Raw genomic sequence first — 16,088 nt, 5'->3', positions numbered from 1 at the left:
TTTGCTTCATCAGCTCTGATCATCAGAACATGCTGTGGGCATTGGCTATCCAACCATGACCTCTGCTGGGCATAGGATTTGTGCAATTTTTGCTAAGAAATGAAGACCAACCTGAAGATAAAATCACAGATTATCCAGAATTTGCTACAGCAAGGGAGTCAGCCATGATTGCTGGACACTCAGAGGCAGGTAGGGGAATGCTAAAGACTTGCAGTGGGAAAAGAGAAGCTGAGGGCGTGCCTTGACTGGAGGCTGTTGGCATGGACAGGGTAGACACAGGGTGGACAACGGCCTGCCACAGCATCATCTGTGGTACTTGGTAAAGTGCAGGCCCCTGGGTTGTGCTCCAGACAACTGGACCATAATCTCAGTCGTTCCTCCATACTCTCCGGGTTGGGGACCTCTGCCAGTCTTAATGCTCTGGTTGCTGGGTTCCCATGTTTGCTCACACCCAGGAGTTGGCCACCCTAAGCCAGGTTTCCCCAAATGTGGTTTATGCAAAGACTTTCTTGGGGTGGGAGAGAAGACAGGGATGGTGCTTGTTAAAAACTCAGATTCTTAGTGTAAGGAAAATCCCACGGAACCACGTCGGACACGGGAAATCACATAAGGGAGTTTATTAAGCAAACAGAGTGTCTCCCTGCAGGGTAGAGAGAAAATGAGAGGCAAAGAGAAAGGAAAGAGAAAGGGTGCACGCTAGAGAGAGTGGAAAGCGAGGAGGAGGAAAAGCAAGTGTGTAGGAGAGAGAAGCAAGAGAGGAAAGATGGCGGTTGAATTCCGCCGGGCTAATGGGACCAATATCGGAGAAAGATACTTGCAAGCTGACTGATGAACCAATAGCTAGCTAGGATGTTCACAGATTGACAAGGGGTTGGGAGGCAGGGAAAATGACTGCAACGGAATGGGCGGGGGAGCAGCTTTATACATTACACTTAGCCTCATTATAGATCTGTTCCTGAAGGGAAGGACCTGGGAATCTGCAAATAATGGTGGGTCCTAAGATGAAGGAGGTTGGAGGAGGAACCCAATTACCTGATCCCAGCTGAGCTTCTGCACAACTGGGTGGGATTACCAGCACTCCACACCAGGGCTCCCTAGGTGGGTGTTTCTGAGTCGGGGACCAGGTGGGGGTTGCACCAGGCCTTTATTCCTGGGGCTGATTCAAGGGGTGGTCTCCTTTCCAGTATTGTATCGACTGGTGTTTTAGTGAAGAAGGTTAAAACATTTGAAGGGTTTGTTTTGCTTTAATCATGGCTTTATAATTACCTCTCCATGGGTTGACAGCTGCTATTAGCATCACCTTGGGTTCTCCTTGAGAATTTTTACATCCAGAAAGTGATCCAGCACCTCTGGGGCTGGTGTCAGAAGCCATTAACTAAACAATAGCTTTCCAAAGTCACCAGGTTTTGTAAACACAGCCAATCCTGTCTCCTTCGAAAGGAGAAAAAAAGGTAGATAAATAATTTTCATGAAGGTAATTTGTTTCCCAGGGTCTATATTTCCTTTCTGTCTCATCTGCTGGCTTTCACAGCTTTGGGGCACTGGTAGTAAAGTCAGTGCTGTCTCCAGAAGGAGTCTGCAGCTGCTCTTGCCGGAGGATTGTCACCTGGCAGCCACTATGTGGGTTCATGGCAATGAAGAGCAAAGATGGTTTTGGGAAAGATTTTTCTTTTTTTTTTTCTTAATGCTAGGAGCAATTTAATATGTGTGTGTTGGGGCGGCTGGAGCGGTTGGGGTTCGTAGAGCGGACTTTTGTTTAAAATTCTCTTGGAAATTTTGCATTTCCATCCAAGACAGTTTAAGATGAATAGCTAAAATTATAACTAGACTTTGGTTGGACATGAAAAACAATTTCCTACTCATAATCATTGGAGAAAATGGAGAATTTTTTCCCCCCAAGAAGTTTGTGATAATCTCCTTTCAGAGCTGCCTCTCTGCCTCCCAGAATCATCTAGATGCTGCTTGCAGCAGGTGTGGGGATAGAGGCTGGCCCAGGGCAGAGAGGCCTGTTCTGCCACCTGGTGACACGTCTTTGGAGCAAAATACGGCATGAGCTCTCAGCCTCACTTTTTTGTTCAGTTGTAAAAGGTATCGGAAAAATATTTTGTTCATAATCTCAAAGGATTTTTTTCCCCTAAAATTCATGGAAACAGTGTCAATAATTGTATTTTGAAAAAGTGTGTTACATACAAAGAAAAAGGTATAATTGTTATTAACTCTAGCCTTATCCCAGCGCTCTGTAGCGGAACTGTTCAGGAGCCAAAATAATTGCCAACCATCCATCTAAGTGAGAGATGATCCTGAGATTCCACATGAAGACGAATGAGATTTAGAAGCCTAATTTTTTTTTTTCTCATTTGGGATATTTGACACACGGACTTGTGATTACAAGCAAAATGTTTTAAAGTCTTTTCATTTTGAAAGACACCAAAACCTTCAAAAGAGGAAGTCAATGCTCACGGAGTTTGACAGCTTTTCTTAACTATCTGTAAGGACCAATGTGCAGCTCTGGAATGAGGGGGAAATGTTCTTAATCAGAATCTAACAGTGCAGAGGTGGGTGGAGCTCAACACTGAAAACAAAGCACAAAGAAGAAAATGAAAGCAAAAAGGGCCAATGGGATTCTGAACTCAGTTGTCCAAGATGGCTCAAAAAGGTGCTTTAGAAAAGATGGGTGTTCCCCGTGTGTCTTGCAGGTAGCAGGAGAAGGCTTTATAGCTGAAGAGACAGGCCCAGAGAAGCGAGGTCACGGAGTGGGGTCATGCAGGTATCAGGACTCAGCCTCCTGTGTCCTGGTCCCAGTGGACAGCAGTGTGATTAACTGTGACTCCTAAGAGTGAGGCTCACCTTGACCACGCCCCTTATCTCCTCCTCTAACATGCCTCCTATCTGGGTGTTTCTTCCCATGGAGGCTTATCAGGTCTGTCCATGAGCAGTAATTAGTCCTGCTTGTGCTCTGTCATTTTTGTCATCTCAACCAAAACCAGTTGCTGTCTCCTGTGCCAGACATCAATGGTACCCAGAATGACAGCATCCAGCACTCAGGTGGTCCGATCAGTAGAAGGTTACAGTCAACTGATGAGGGACCCAGGACCATTGGCCAAGAGACTTTCTGAAATCCATGAGTGTAATCAAGTTGGCAGAATCCAGGGCCCTCCATAAAATTGAATTAGAGTACTGAGTGAATTAACTATTTGCTTCTCTCCATGTGCAATGCATCTTTAATTACATTTCATAAAAACGTCTGGATGGATGGATGGAACTTTATTTAAACTTTAGGTAGGCACAGAGAGTAAACGATAGTGCAATATAACATGTTCTGTTAATATAGGTTCAGAACACATTTACTTTATGGCAGTTCAACAGAATCTTTGATGTGGGGCTACTTAAAAATATATTACCTTCCAAAAGATTTCCTTTGGAAGATAGAGTGGGTGCTTGGCAGCTTGTAGGCAGTCAACCAGATGATCAATTGACAAACATGTCAACACTTATAATTCACTGTACTGGCTCCCCTGCTACATGCAAAACACTGGTTTATTTTAGAAAAAGAATATATTTCCCCCAGTCCCTTTCATTCACATTGTAGGATTTATGAGGCAAGTCTTGTCAAACATAAGCTCTTCACAATGAAAGAAAAAAGTCTCTCTGGTCTATCTGCCCTGCATTTTCTATCTACATGGATTATTTTAGGCTCTGGACTGGATATGTGACATGAGGAAAGAAAATAGATGCTGCTTATAGTAAACAACAGCCCAGACCCACACCACAGAGAGAGGTTATATTTCATCTTGAGGATTGTATTTATACTTGCAAAAAGGTATCACTGTTCTGCCAGAATATTATATTTGCTTTTTTTTTTTTCCCCTCCATGAATCCTTTTGATGGAATCAGAAAATTGTGTTTTCCCCCTGGGGCAGATCTGTTTGCTATGTTACTAATGCATTAGATAAAGGCTGGACTGAGCACCTCCCTCCTTACAGCTCTGGGGTCCCCATGGGTATGAAGGAGGAAAGTTGTAACCCCCAGAAAGGAGTGGGCCCAAATAAGGATGTGGGTACAGTATGCAACCCTTCTGGTCTGTGAAGGCCAACGTTCCTTCTTGGTTTCGAACTCTATGAAGAAAAAGTGTAGACTCATGAATCCTTGATGGATCGGGTATGCACTAGCTTATTAATCAGCAAAGAAAAACTGCCTTCCTTTTTCTCTTTAGTGAAGGAAGTGGATTGGTCCAGCAAGGGTAAGGTTCTTGGGTGCAGGAGAGTGAGGCAAGAGTGGCCCATGTGGGAGGCTGTGGTACTGTGTTTGCCACCAGCCCTGTGCCTTCCAAGGCAGAACCATAGCCCTGGATGGTGGAAAGGCCTGGTCTCCCGGAGGGGTAAAACTGAGCTGTTGCCACAAGACTGGTTTGTTGTGGTGGAATTAATTTCTTTTAGTACAAGGTGTGTTTTACAAGTAACTCAGGTTAGGTGAGGTTAGCATGGTGGCCAAAACCCCACATCTTGCCCCATCTTCTCCTGGGCCAGCTCAGCACTGCTTTACCTTGAACTTTCACCCCCCACCCCCAACCCCAGCCCTCAGCTCCTTGGCCTTGGCAACCCTGCCTGCCTGCCCGCCTGCCCTGGGAGCAGCTGACTTGGAATTCCCATAGCCTTTGTGCTACTGAGCCACACAATGGTGACACCAGCTCATTGTCACTGCTGCCTGGACCTGGTAGTGGCTGGAGCCTCCCATTACATCACACACAGGGACCTAGTGCAGGAACTAGCACTGTCCTGGTACATTAAGACTCTCAGTAAATAAAGAAATCCTCCAGAGGGATAAGGAAGTGTCACAGGCTACTCTGTGGTTGATGACAGGACCTGGAAGCTGCTGTCCCCTTCTCTGCTGCCTGCAACATGGCAGGGGTGAGTGTTTGCTGCTGCTTACCAGTCTAGCCTGGGGGAGGGTGATGCCAGGTCTCAGGGGGCCTTCTGCCGTGCCCAGGCGTGGAGTGCCACAGTAGTTCACTCTAGATTCCGGCAGGGCGTTCTCTATGATGTTGCCTCTCTACGATGTGACGTGATGCCTAGTTCCCGGATGCCCACTTATCTCTTACCATCTCGGCAGGGGCACTCAAGCCAGCCTGAACCACACAGTCCTTTAAGGAGGAGGCCAGGGAGAATGGCTCCCCTCCCTCCCCTCAGGATGACCTGGGTCCACTTCATATCCAGGTTCCAGAAATTAGACTTTTTGCTGTCCCTGTGGTTATACCCCACGCTGCACCCTGTTCATCCACAGTGTCTCTGTTCAGTCCCTGCAGCTGGCTCTCTGCCTTGTTTCTTCAGACCTCCAGGAATCCTGCTCCAACTCTACGCGGGGCAGGGCACACTTTCTGCCCAGTCATCTCTGAAGCCACCTACCTGTGAGCTGGGTCTCAGGGGCCACCCATACTACCTCCTGCTTGCTCAGCTGGGACCCAGCTCGGCCAGGACCCACCTTTGTTTTGACCTCCTTTGACTGCCCAATCATTTGGGGACAATACCCAGATCCAGAGCAAGCACATTTCCTTAGCCTGGCCCATTTGCAGGTTCCTGCCCCACCCGCCTATTGCCTGCAGCCCAGGCAGTTCCCAGGTGCCTCTCCACTGGGGGTGAGGCTCCACCCCAGAACTGGTCCAGCTGTGCCCTGAGCATTGCTCTGAGATAAGCGCAGTCACACTAGAAATGTGAAAAAATGGGTAGAGACAGATCCCATAGACCGGCAGGTGTGGCCCTCTTGGGACTCTAATCAAGAAAGTGTTCTTTAGGTGTCTTTGAAGAGACAAGGTCCATTGCCCCCATTTTAATAAGTGGACAAGCCATTTACTTGGAGACACATTACTTGGAGTCATAGCTGATCCCTGGGGGCGGAAGCTGGAGTCCCTAGCACCCACGGTAACATGTTCTTGAGCCCACGATCTATTTCAACAAGAAAGGATTTGAGGTCTATAATTTTCCCAAACTTAAAAATCAGCTTTGCAGCAGAACTGGAAGATTGCCCCTTAGCTGTACCCGTGGGTGAGAATTCTTGTCTTTTGACAACCCACTGAGCCGGCATTGAATCACCCAATTACTGCAAATTCTTTTCTAAATAGAAAGCACTCCACAGCCTCTGATGGAAATATTCCAAGATCCGCAGCAAATATCTGGCTCATTGGCAGAAGCAGTTTTTTGGCATGAAGGGCCGTTCTTTGCTTTAATTTCAGCTCCAGTAGAAGGTCTGAAGATGACCTGGGAATAAACTTGGCCAAGAAGGCTCAGGGGGAGACAGGCATGAGGTGACCCACCCCATCTTGCCAGCTCTAGTATCCACCGGATGTGGAGAATAGACTGCCTTGTTTGGGAGGCTCGGTTGTGTCCACTCAGCCCAAGAAGCATCCCGGCAGCTTGTGTAGGGCAGCATAGCACGTGTGTTTGATACACACTGAGGCCAAGGGCAGCATGGCCCTGGCTGGGAACTGGAAGCTTTGAATTGATAGCATTGGACTGAGCTGGGGCAGGAGGGAGGATGGGTGGGGTGTGTGTTCTAATCCACCGCAGCCTTCTCATGTCAGGGGCAATTAGCTTCGAAACAAAGCTCTTAATGGAGACTTCAATGCTTTGCCAGCACTCAACCTTAAAAAAACACAAATCTTTCCCACCAATTGTACAGCTCTGAATGCTGTAGGCAGCTGGGGTGATGCAAAAAACAGAGGCAACAATGTAATGGGAAAAGCATAGATTCTAGGGCCACCTAGGTCTGTACCAATTGTTGCTTTATTGTGATTATTTTTTATCAGTCTGACTTCTGGCAAGACACTTGCGGGACCTCACCCTTTGGTTTTCTTATCTGTTTAACTGGAGAATTCTATTTATTTCGTTCACTGTTGTGGGCATTAAATGATTTCACGATTGCGCTGGATTACCAGGTAAAACCCTGACCCACTAAGCATGTAATTAATCTTTTTCCTCCCTACATTAAGGCCAGCACTTGAAGGGTTAAAAAAGTGTCATTGCGGGGATCTAAAGTTTTGGTTAATCTTTGAACTCCAAAGCAAAGCAGGACCTGGGACTGGCCATGGCCAGAGTCGAGCATCTTCAAAACCTTTCCAGGATTCCTCATTTGGAGCTTGTTTGCACACCATCCGTAGGGCAGTGTGGATGCATGGCTGTCACCTTGTGCCTCTGGGGTGACTGTTGTCAGCGTGACCCCATTGGCTAGATGGTCAGGCCACTTCCTTCGGCTGGGGCTGGGTCTCTGACTGGGGTTTGTCCTGGACGTGGTTGGTGCGGGCCTCTGGCTGCAGCCCATGGCCCAGCACACAGAGCTCTGGGGGCGATGCACACCTGCTGCTGCCACCCGGAAGTTCTGGGGCACAGGGGCTGCTCCAAGTCTCTGTATCCAGCTGGGGGCTCTCCTCACTGCTGCTGCTGAGAGAAGGACAAGAGCAGATCAGACACTCCTCGGCTGTTCCTTCCGGCTCCCTTCCTGCACTCCTCTGTCCCTTCCCATCCTTTCTTGCAGCAGTGGGCTCACCCTTGATACCAGGCCTCTAACTCTCCATTGGGCTCATGGGACTGGACAGTCCTTGCTGGGCCTGCCTGCCTGGTCTGGCCTGGGGGGAAGCAGCTCCCAGGGCCTCCGCTGACAGGTTGAGTCCTGTTCCTTCCCCCATGCCCAGGATCCCGCTGCTAGGAGCTCTGGAGCAGTGCCTTTGTTTTGTTTTTGTTTCTTAAGCACTTCTTGTTTAATGAAGGCCTAGGCTCAGCTAGTCGGATTAAAAGCAACAACAGTAACTCAGAGGAAAATGCCTGCTTCGTGCAGCTGCCGCCCTTTTCCTGAATGGAATAAAATGGAAACTGCTCGGCCTGCCTGGCCTGGCATTTGGCTAGAGCAGAGCTTCCTAGCTGCTGAGTGATGTGGCCAAGGTGGGGCTGTGTATGGGAAAGGGACCCCATACGGTCTCCAGTCTGACTGGGCATCCTTCTGGAGAGCAGAGTGGAGGGGGTCACAAAGCAAGTCTAGTTGGAAGGGACCAGCTCCAAGAGCCATACTGGCTATCTGCTAGTAGGCTGGCCTCAGGAGTCCTGGTGGAGGTTGGCGTCTGGTGCCCAGGTTCAAGTCCCGGCTTTTCCACTTACCGGCTATGTGCCCTGTAGCAGGTTAATTAATCCCTGTGATAGAAATTATAATAGTATCCATCTCATCAGGCACTCATAGGTATCTATGTCGGATGTAAAACTCTTAGCATAGAAATGGCACGTAAGTGCGTAATCAACGGGTAACTGTCACTATGGTGCTGCTTTGTAAAATTAATAAGAAGTCACACCTGGAAAGCGCTCCAGGGCCCACCTTATCATGCTACTGGTGGGCACCCGAGGCTCAGAGAGGTGGGGCCTTGGTCAGAGCTCTCACCAGTCACTTCAGGACCAGGACAAGACCTCTGCTCCCCACAGGCTGACCAGAGGGCCCTGCTCTCTTCCACTGACAGCATGTTCTCGACTTTTCTGTGAGCTTTGGAGGGAAATATGCTCAGCTCTGCATCAGACACCAAATCAGTGGAGCACAAGTTTGCAACTGAATCTGAACAAGATCAAGAGAGCAGGAGTAGGGCGTGGACACCATGGACATGCATCCTTGGTTTTCAGGCAGCGAAAACCTCACCCTGTGCCTCAGAGCTGGTCTCATCTATGTCAGCTCTGGCTTCATCACAGGCCCTTGCAGGTGTTCAGGCCCCAGCGTGATTTGTGGGCAGCAGTCGCCACCTTACTGATTTCTTCTCGCTGGGCCCCTTGGGGAGTGGGAAAGCAGAAGCAGGGTGCACTTCTTCCCTGACCGGCCTTTGCTGCTCCCCACCTGGAGGACTGGCAGGAAGGGGAGACACTCGCTCAGAGGAAAGGCTGGGCAGACCACTCTGGAGGCTGACATGGAGCCTCTTTTTCAGCCCCATCCAGGTTCCATGCCTGCATGAAGTTCAGGCCAGGAGGCTAATTTTCCTGATTGTTACCCAGTGGCTTGGATTCTACCTCTTCTTGGCACTGCTAGGCAGGCAGGTTGTCCAACTGCTGTCCTGCTGGCCACTGGGCCACTTGAGCCAGGCTGCAGAGAGCCCCTGCCTCATCAGTTCAGTTCAGAAAAAGATGAAAAGGATTGCAATGAGGGGAGAAAGTCTTGAGTGCCCCAACATTCTGAGACCTAGAGACCGGTACCTCACTAGGGGATTCAGCTAGTCCTAACAACTGAAGCTCAGTCATTAGAGCCTCCGAGAACTATTCCTGACCCCCAGGCCCCAAAGGTCAAGAGGCTAAAGCATGCAGTGACAGGAAGGGAATCAAAGCCAAGTGCAGGCCAGTTGATCCTGTAAGCCTGTCTGGGCTGCTGTGCAGTGGGCCTGACAGGTCCCTGAAAGTCTTTGCTTGAGAAAGAGCCTGTTCTGAGCAGTCTCTAGATCTCCAGCATCTGCTTGTTGCTGATCTTGGGGAAACCAGATGCTGGTTCCTGCTATTGTTTTCTCATATGCAGAATGGGAGAAAATAAGCTTTCCTAGGACAGAGGCAAAGGCTGGCCTGTTTCTGCTAACAGACACCAAATTCATACCTTGGGGCAGGCTCTGGTGGGGGATAAGCATTTTTCCATCTTATGCACAATTTGGAGTGGCTTAAAGGTGTGGTCATACCAACAGTTGGGATGGGTGGAAGTTTTTAAGTGACCCTCCATGTGACCTTGAACAGGTTCCTCCTTCAGGCTATGTGCACACCAAGTATTGAGATTCAAGATATAAAACAACTTTTAGACTGCCCTATTCTGAGGAGAAACCTGAGAGAAAGGCATTATTTTCTTCTTGAACAATTTTATGTTCTTGAACAATTTTACAGCTCCTGCTGTTTTAAAATGTTAGTGTTTTTAATTAATGCCATTTTATTGTCCCTGTTCTCTCAAGCTCTTCCCCTGAAGGGCACAGTTTTAAAAATCTAATAACTGAATAAGGAGCAAGTGTGAGGAATAATGCATTAACATTTATAGAGGTTCTTAGATGAAAGCCACTCTGCTGTAGGAAGCTCATTTTAGACTTAAGAAAAGAGCAACGTTACATTAAGATTCTTGCAAAAATAATCAATATTTCATTTCTTTCAAGTAGCTGGGGAAGTTTATATAACTGTTATAATGTGCAACTTTCCTGAGATAATATCTTTATTTAAAATTGACTGCCGAGTACTTTGTAAAAAATTACCATTATGCTGGACAGATTGTGAAGCTGGAAACATGTGTCACTCAGGCAGAAATTAACTACTGATTTACACAATTGCAGGCAATGCAGAGACAGCAAAGACTGGTGTTGGTTGAGCTTTGTCTGATCTGTTATTAAGATATACTGGAGGGAGTTCTTCTTTAACGATCCTCAGAATGATATTTTCCTCATGCATTCTGTAAAATTATCACCTGAGCATGAGTCCTTGTTTTATTGCTTATGCAATGGCTATACTGACTCATGTCCCCTTGCAGCTGTGTGCCCAGGCCCGTCTTCAGGCTGGGCCAGTGACATGCAAGTCACTTACTTGCCCATGCTGAGAAAGGCATACTTAGAAATCAGTCTGCCAAGGACGGGGACAGCAGCCTTCACCTGGATTCTGGTCCTCAGCCTTCAGGAAGGATCTTGTTCTTAATCTACAAACCTCTGAAGTTGATGGAGAAGTGGAGTCAGGTTGTCAAGGGCCTGGGAAGCCAGATATTTATATTCCATACCTCCAGCACAGACCATTCTGAAGTCGTGGTCTGGGGATCCCTGGGTATCCACGAGACACTTTCAAGGGAACTTGTGGGGCCAAACCTATTTTCATCTTAATACAAAGATGCTGCTTCCCTTTTTACCCATTCTCTTGGTGCTGCTACACATGTCACAGATGATGGTGTGGGATGTCACCACAGATTGGCTACAGAAACAGACCTAGCACTCTGCTGTCTTCCTGTTGAGACAGACACCAAAAATTTGCAAAAATATAAGACAGTGCCACTCTTCTCATTAAAATTTTTTGTTGTTGTACAAAAAGTATTTTTCATGGAAATGTATTATCTCTGTTAATGGAGAATGTGTTTATTCTTTTTAAAAAATAATAACTATTTTACAAATTTCTCTTTACTGTGTTTAACTTGTAACACAGTAAAAATGGGTAGATGTAACCCACATATATGAAGGTTCTTTTGGCTTCTTAGTATTTTTTCAGAGTTTAAAGGGGTCCTGGGATCAGATGTTTATAGAACCTCCCAGAATCCAACTGCAGGGTCCAGACAAAGTTGCAGTAAGTGGGGCCAGTCATTTCATCAGTAAGTAGCAGTTTCCCCATCTATAAAATAAGGGTTATGGGGTGTAGGGCTGACTTGGTTGTTTGAAGCTTTTTTAATTTTTTAAAAAAATTTTAATGCAGGGCTGGGGATATAGCTCAGTTGGTAGAGTGCCTCGCAAACACAAGGCCCTGGGTTCAAATCCCCAGCACCACACACACACACACACACACACACACACACACACACAAATTAATGCAGCAGAGGGTCTTTTCAATTAAAATCTTTCTCAGGAATCAAAATATGTACTAGTTAAAAGCACAGTCCACAGTCTGTTGTAGTCACATCTACCATTTGGGAGCATCCACTTCCACATATTAAGTCTTGTACCATTAGAAATTCCTTTGTTTTGTTAGAGAAAATTAATTTTCTGCTCACGATTAAGTAAAAAATAGTAAAAATGAATGGTTCTCCAGAAAGCAGGGTCAGGTAGGAATTTGAACACAGCCACCTTTTTAAAAAATGAAATGTCTATCAGAAGTAAATTTGTTGTACTAAAGCTCAGTATTTAATAAAATGTACAATGTGTAAAATCTAAAACAAACAAACAAAAAAGCACAGTCACTCCTGGTGGCGAGGAGACTGAACTCTGACCCCACACCTCTTTTGCCCAACTGACTCTTCTCTTGGAGCAGAGTTTGAAAACTACTGACCCAGACAATCTGTTGGGCCCACTGCCTCTGCTCTTCTCCAGTCCAAGTAACTGAAGGGCAGCAACCTGAGTTCATGCCTTACCTGCTTTGGCCAAGCTGGGATTCCCAAGAGGAGCCAGTGGAGCTGGAGCCAGGCAGCTGAATTCGGACACCAGAGTGGCAGGCGGGAGCTGTCCTTTTGACAAAAGGCAGAGGGTTGAGGGCACCCAGGGCCATTCTCCTCTGTGATTCTGCCCTCACTTGTGACCCCGAGCTGCTTCTCCAGCATCCTGCTGGGGTCCCAAGAGTGCCCCCAGGTTCTGGTGGCAGGGATGTGGGGGTCCGCAGATGGGCTGTCAAGGATGGTGATTTAGCTTCAAAGAGAGAGGAGGTGGCAGGGCAGAATATGGAGTATGTGTTCCCAGACGCTTTGGCTGTAGGGGCTTGACTGCCTTCAGTGTCTCTGGTCTCTTTACAGCCCTGAGAGGGGGACTCTGGGGGGGATGCGGAGGGAACAGAGGAAGGGGGGCTTGCTTCTGTGTGCTGGGCAGGAGGACTGGAGACATTGTGCAGAGCAGGCGGGCTCCCCAGGGGTGGGCTGGGCAGCTTGTGCTGGGGTGGTGGGGAAGTTCGCTTCTTTGTGTTTGGTGGGCTCAGTGTCCTGAGGCTTGCTGGTGGGCTGGGAGCTCCAGGGCTAAGTGGAGGACTGGAGGAGCTGAGCATAGCGCTTGGCTGAGCGGGTCCAGGAGACGATGGCAGGCTCCGCTGCCTCCTGTCTACTTGGGGTACCCAGTGTGCCCTGGTGGGAGAGTTCTTCCTGACTACTGGGGGGCTTCTCTCTCGGCTCTGCCTGGCGGCCTCAGGAGAGTGTGGACCACGTGTGGGTCTGGCCAGGCTGGGTTCTGAAGTCCTGCTTTGCCCAGATGTGGGGCTGGTGGGGTGCCAGGGTCCTGCCTTCCGGTGGTGCTTGGAGAGGCCTGTGGCCTTCTCTGCCTGCGCCTGACTTTGAGGCCCGCTCTCTGCCTCTGGGTCGGGGCTGGCTGCAGATGGCAGGTTCGGATCCTGGGCCAGCTTTCTGGGATTGCTGCCACTCTTGCTGCTCCCTGGTCCTGTGCTGCACAGCCTGGTGGGGCTGGAGGTGCTCTTGCTGGGCAGCAGGTCAAGGGGGCTCATGGAAGCTCTCAGCTTTGGGGAAGCCCATGTTCTTCTGGTAGGGCCGGCCTGTGCCAGCCCTGGTACTGGGGACCCTTCAGGGGAGCTCCCTGTTGATTTTCTACTTCCTGGGTTCTCCAGAGAAGTGAAGGATTTATCCATCAGGACTTCCAGAGGTGGCGGAGGGAGATGCTCTGCGCCCTCCTCTGTTTCACCGTAGATGTCCTCATTCTTGATCGCTTCTGCTGTAGGCAGAGGGGGAAATGCTGGTGCTGAGGGTCTCCAGCCTGAGCTCACCTTGAGACATTCTCTGCTTCCTGCTGGAGAAATTTGGGGCTTAGTATACAAAGGAGCAAGGCCCCTGTAAATGGGAAATCTGGGAGGCATGATGGGGACTCCCCACTTCCTGCGGCAGGGACTTGATCCTGAGTTCCTGGAGTCCCCCAGTGTCTTCACACTCTCAGTGGGACTGAAAGCTTCGATGAGTTTCTTGACTGATGTTCTGGGGGGAGAGCTCCTGATGCTGCAGTCCTTGGCCCCAGGGGTCTCGTCCTCACGGGACGGAACGGCACTTGGCAGCCGCTCAGCTCTCCTCGGCCAGGGCTGTTCAAGTGCAGAGTGGGGACTGCATTTCTGCAAGATGCTCTTGTCCTGACTAGGCAAAATGCTGAAGTTCTTGGTAAGGGATGCCTTGAGCTTGCTGATGGTGTTGCTGGAGCTCACCCTGCAGTTGCTGTTGGGCCACGTGGTTGCTGCTCTGGGCTGCGCAATCTGTTCTTTCCTCTGTTCCTTCCGATTGGCGCCCTGGGCATAAAATGCTTCCAGCCTCTGGCTGAGGTCTTTTTGGACCCTCCGCAGCTCCTGGAGGGTGGGGTCCCCCATGTGGTTCTTAAGGCACGTCTCTGATTGGGACCTCTGCCTCCTCTCGGGGGCCCTCCTGCTGCCACTGGCCGTGCTAGGTCTCCGTGGGACCCCTGTCCTCCCTTCCTCCTCCTCAGCCCAGTCCTGGTGCCCCAAAGGTGCAGGGACAAACTTGATCCTTTCACTGATGGCTTCCTTCATCTTCAGAATCATTTCCTGGGCCTGGGGGCTCCTAAGCTTCCTGGAGTGTGACTGAAGTGGGCTTTCCCAGCCCACAGGTGAAGACCGAGGCCTGGAACGTGGAACATTTTCCTGCCCTTCCCATGGACTCATGTTGCTAACTTCATCTTCCTCCACCTCTGGGCTGCTGTCCTCGCCTTCACTAAGGGATGGAACATCTCCAGACCCGGAACTTTTAGGAACATGTACTTCCACAGGGATCCCAGTCCACAGGGAATCGCACCAAGCACTTTTGCTTACCTCGGAAGGCTTGGAGGTCAGAGTTTCTGGGCCTGTGCTGGGGGTGCCTGCACTCCTTACTTTGCCCTGTGCTGCTGGCTGCACTTTTGCCATGGGAGACCTTGACAGTGGACAGTCCTGGGGTCGGTCGGAACCCATCCGGAATGTGCTTTGCTGCCAGGCCTGTTCTGACAGCCTGGCCTCCATCTGGGGTGAAATCTCTGGCTTCCATGCTACAGCCTCTGGTGCAAAGTCCCAGCTGGCCTGCTTACCCAGCTTGTCCATAGATTTCACGGACTCACTGTCGGCCCCAATGCCACTGTCCTCAGAGCACAAGGGTAGATCCTGCAGCCCAGGGTCATCGTGGCCACTTGCCAGGCTCTCCAGTTGCCCCAGAGCCCTTAGGAGATGTTCATCCACACCCCTCTTTGTGCTCAGCTTATTTTCCAAGTGGTTCGCCGTGGAGTGGAGATAGCTGCTGGAACTCTCCAGGAAGCTCCCGGTGAGGACAGCCACTGTGCTGTGGAGCACCTGTAGCTTGCTGACCGTGTACTGCAGGAGCTGTTGCAAGAGATCTGGCTGATCCTGGGGCTCTCCTTTCCGCAATGGCCACGCCAGATCCTCCCTAACTTCCTGGAGGAGCAGGTCTCCATCCTTGGAGATCTCCCCAAGGAGCTGGCCCACCTCCTCAAAGCACAGCAGCAGGAAGCTGAGCATGGGCTGCAGGAGTTCCTGGGTCTGGCTGGCCTGCTGGACCAGGTGCAGAATTGCTTCATATTTGGAGAGGCTGGAGTGCAGGTAGGTATAGGCATGCTGGTGGGCCTTGACCAGGGGTTCAGGGAAGTCCACTTTGCCTTCTGACTCGGGAGCAGGGAGGATGGTTTGGCTGCAGTGGCCCTGTTGGCCTGACCAATAGCATGTTGGTTTCCTTTCCCAGTTGGAGGTCTCCAGGGTCGTACTCTCCATATTCTCTTCCCTGGAAAAGGCTGCCCCTTGTGTCCCAAGGGTACCTTTTCTCTTGAATGGAATGTGGCTTTGTGGTTTGTTCAGCCAGGATGAAGAAGTTTTGGTTTCAGAGATTAGTTCTTCCATATCTCCCAAGTTCTGACCAAGACCTTCAGCCATGGTTTGGAACTTCCTGGAACTCAGCTGCTCCTCTGCTGGCCTCTGTTCCTGGGGCAGGCCCCACCAAGAGTCATAGCAGGTGGAACATTTAACCAGCAAAGGGATGGAACCTCTTCCACTGCGCCCATGACATCCCGGCAAAATAGCTGTGGGCTTTTTCAAAAACTGAACACCACTTTTAGCCAGGTTGTTCACAATGTCACTGTGTGAAGGTGTACACCCCATGGTGGCAGCTTGTCTTCCACCCCAGCCTTCCAAATTTTCAGAGAATCATCTTGAACATAGGAACAAAACTAGTCCATCCAGGCAATTCCAGAGCAGATTCCTTTGAAGTTCATGGTACGAGGTCTTGAACTTGGAGCCAGCTTTCTTTACTTCCTTGGCCCCACGGTGAAGAGGGAGAGGTGCTTGTCATCCTCTTATCCTTCTAAGTTTTGAACCCTCTGCTGTTAGTGAGCAGCAGGACAATTCTAAAGGACCTCAGTCTCCGGGATTATGGGCCTGTGTTTTGCTTGTGTC

General features: G+C 49.5%; 2 protein-coding genes across 3 annotated transcripts in view; one reads left to right on the top strand and one right to left on the bottom strand.

Annotated features, from left to right (window-relative positions):
• The first annotated feature begins 4,776 nt into the window (after positions 1 to 4,776).
• Clip4 (CAP-Gly domain containing linker protein family member 4) overlaps positions 4,777 to 16,088 on the top strand; it is a 102,369-nt gene continuing 91,057 nt past the window's right edge. Inside the window, exon 1 of the mRNA XM_047522559.1 lies at positions 4,777 to 4,907. The gene's annotated coding sequence lies outside the window, so the exon portion shown is untranslated. The remainder of the gene's footprint in view (positions 4,908 to 16,088) is intronic.
• Positions 7,226 to 15,806, bottom strand: Pcare (photoreceptor cilium actin regulator). 2 transcript variants are annotated; one of them, XM_047522553.1, is made up of 2 exons: positions 12,076 to 15,806; positions 7,226 to 7,430 (listed from the first exon to the last, which is right to left on the bottom strand). In XM_047522553.1, exons 1-2 carry the CDS (start codon positions 15,792 to 15,794, stop codon positions 7,226 to 7,228), a joined length of 3,924 nt encoding a protein of 1,307 aa, XP_047378509.1. In that variant the 5' UTR covers positions 15,795 to 15,806. The 2 variants fall into 2 exon arrangements, with proteins under 2 accessions (XP_047378509.1, XP_047378510.1); XM_047522554.1 differs by having other exon boundaries at positions 7,226 to 7,427.

The sequence above is a fragment of the Sciurus carolinensis genome, chromosome 13, assembly GCF_902686445.1.
Source record: "Sciurus carolinensis chromosome 13, mSciCar1.2, whole genome shotgun sequence".
Taxonomy (NCBI): Eukaryota; Metazoa; Chordata; class Mammalia; order Rodentia; family Sciuridae; genus Sciurus; species Sciurus carolinensis.
The sequence above is the reverse complement of the archived record's forward strand: the minus strand, read 5'-3'. Positions and strand labels throughout refer to the sequence as shown.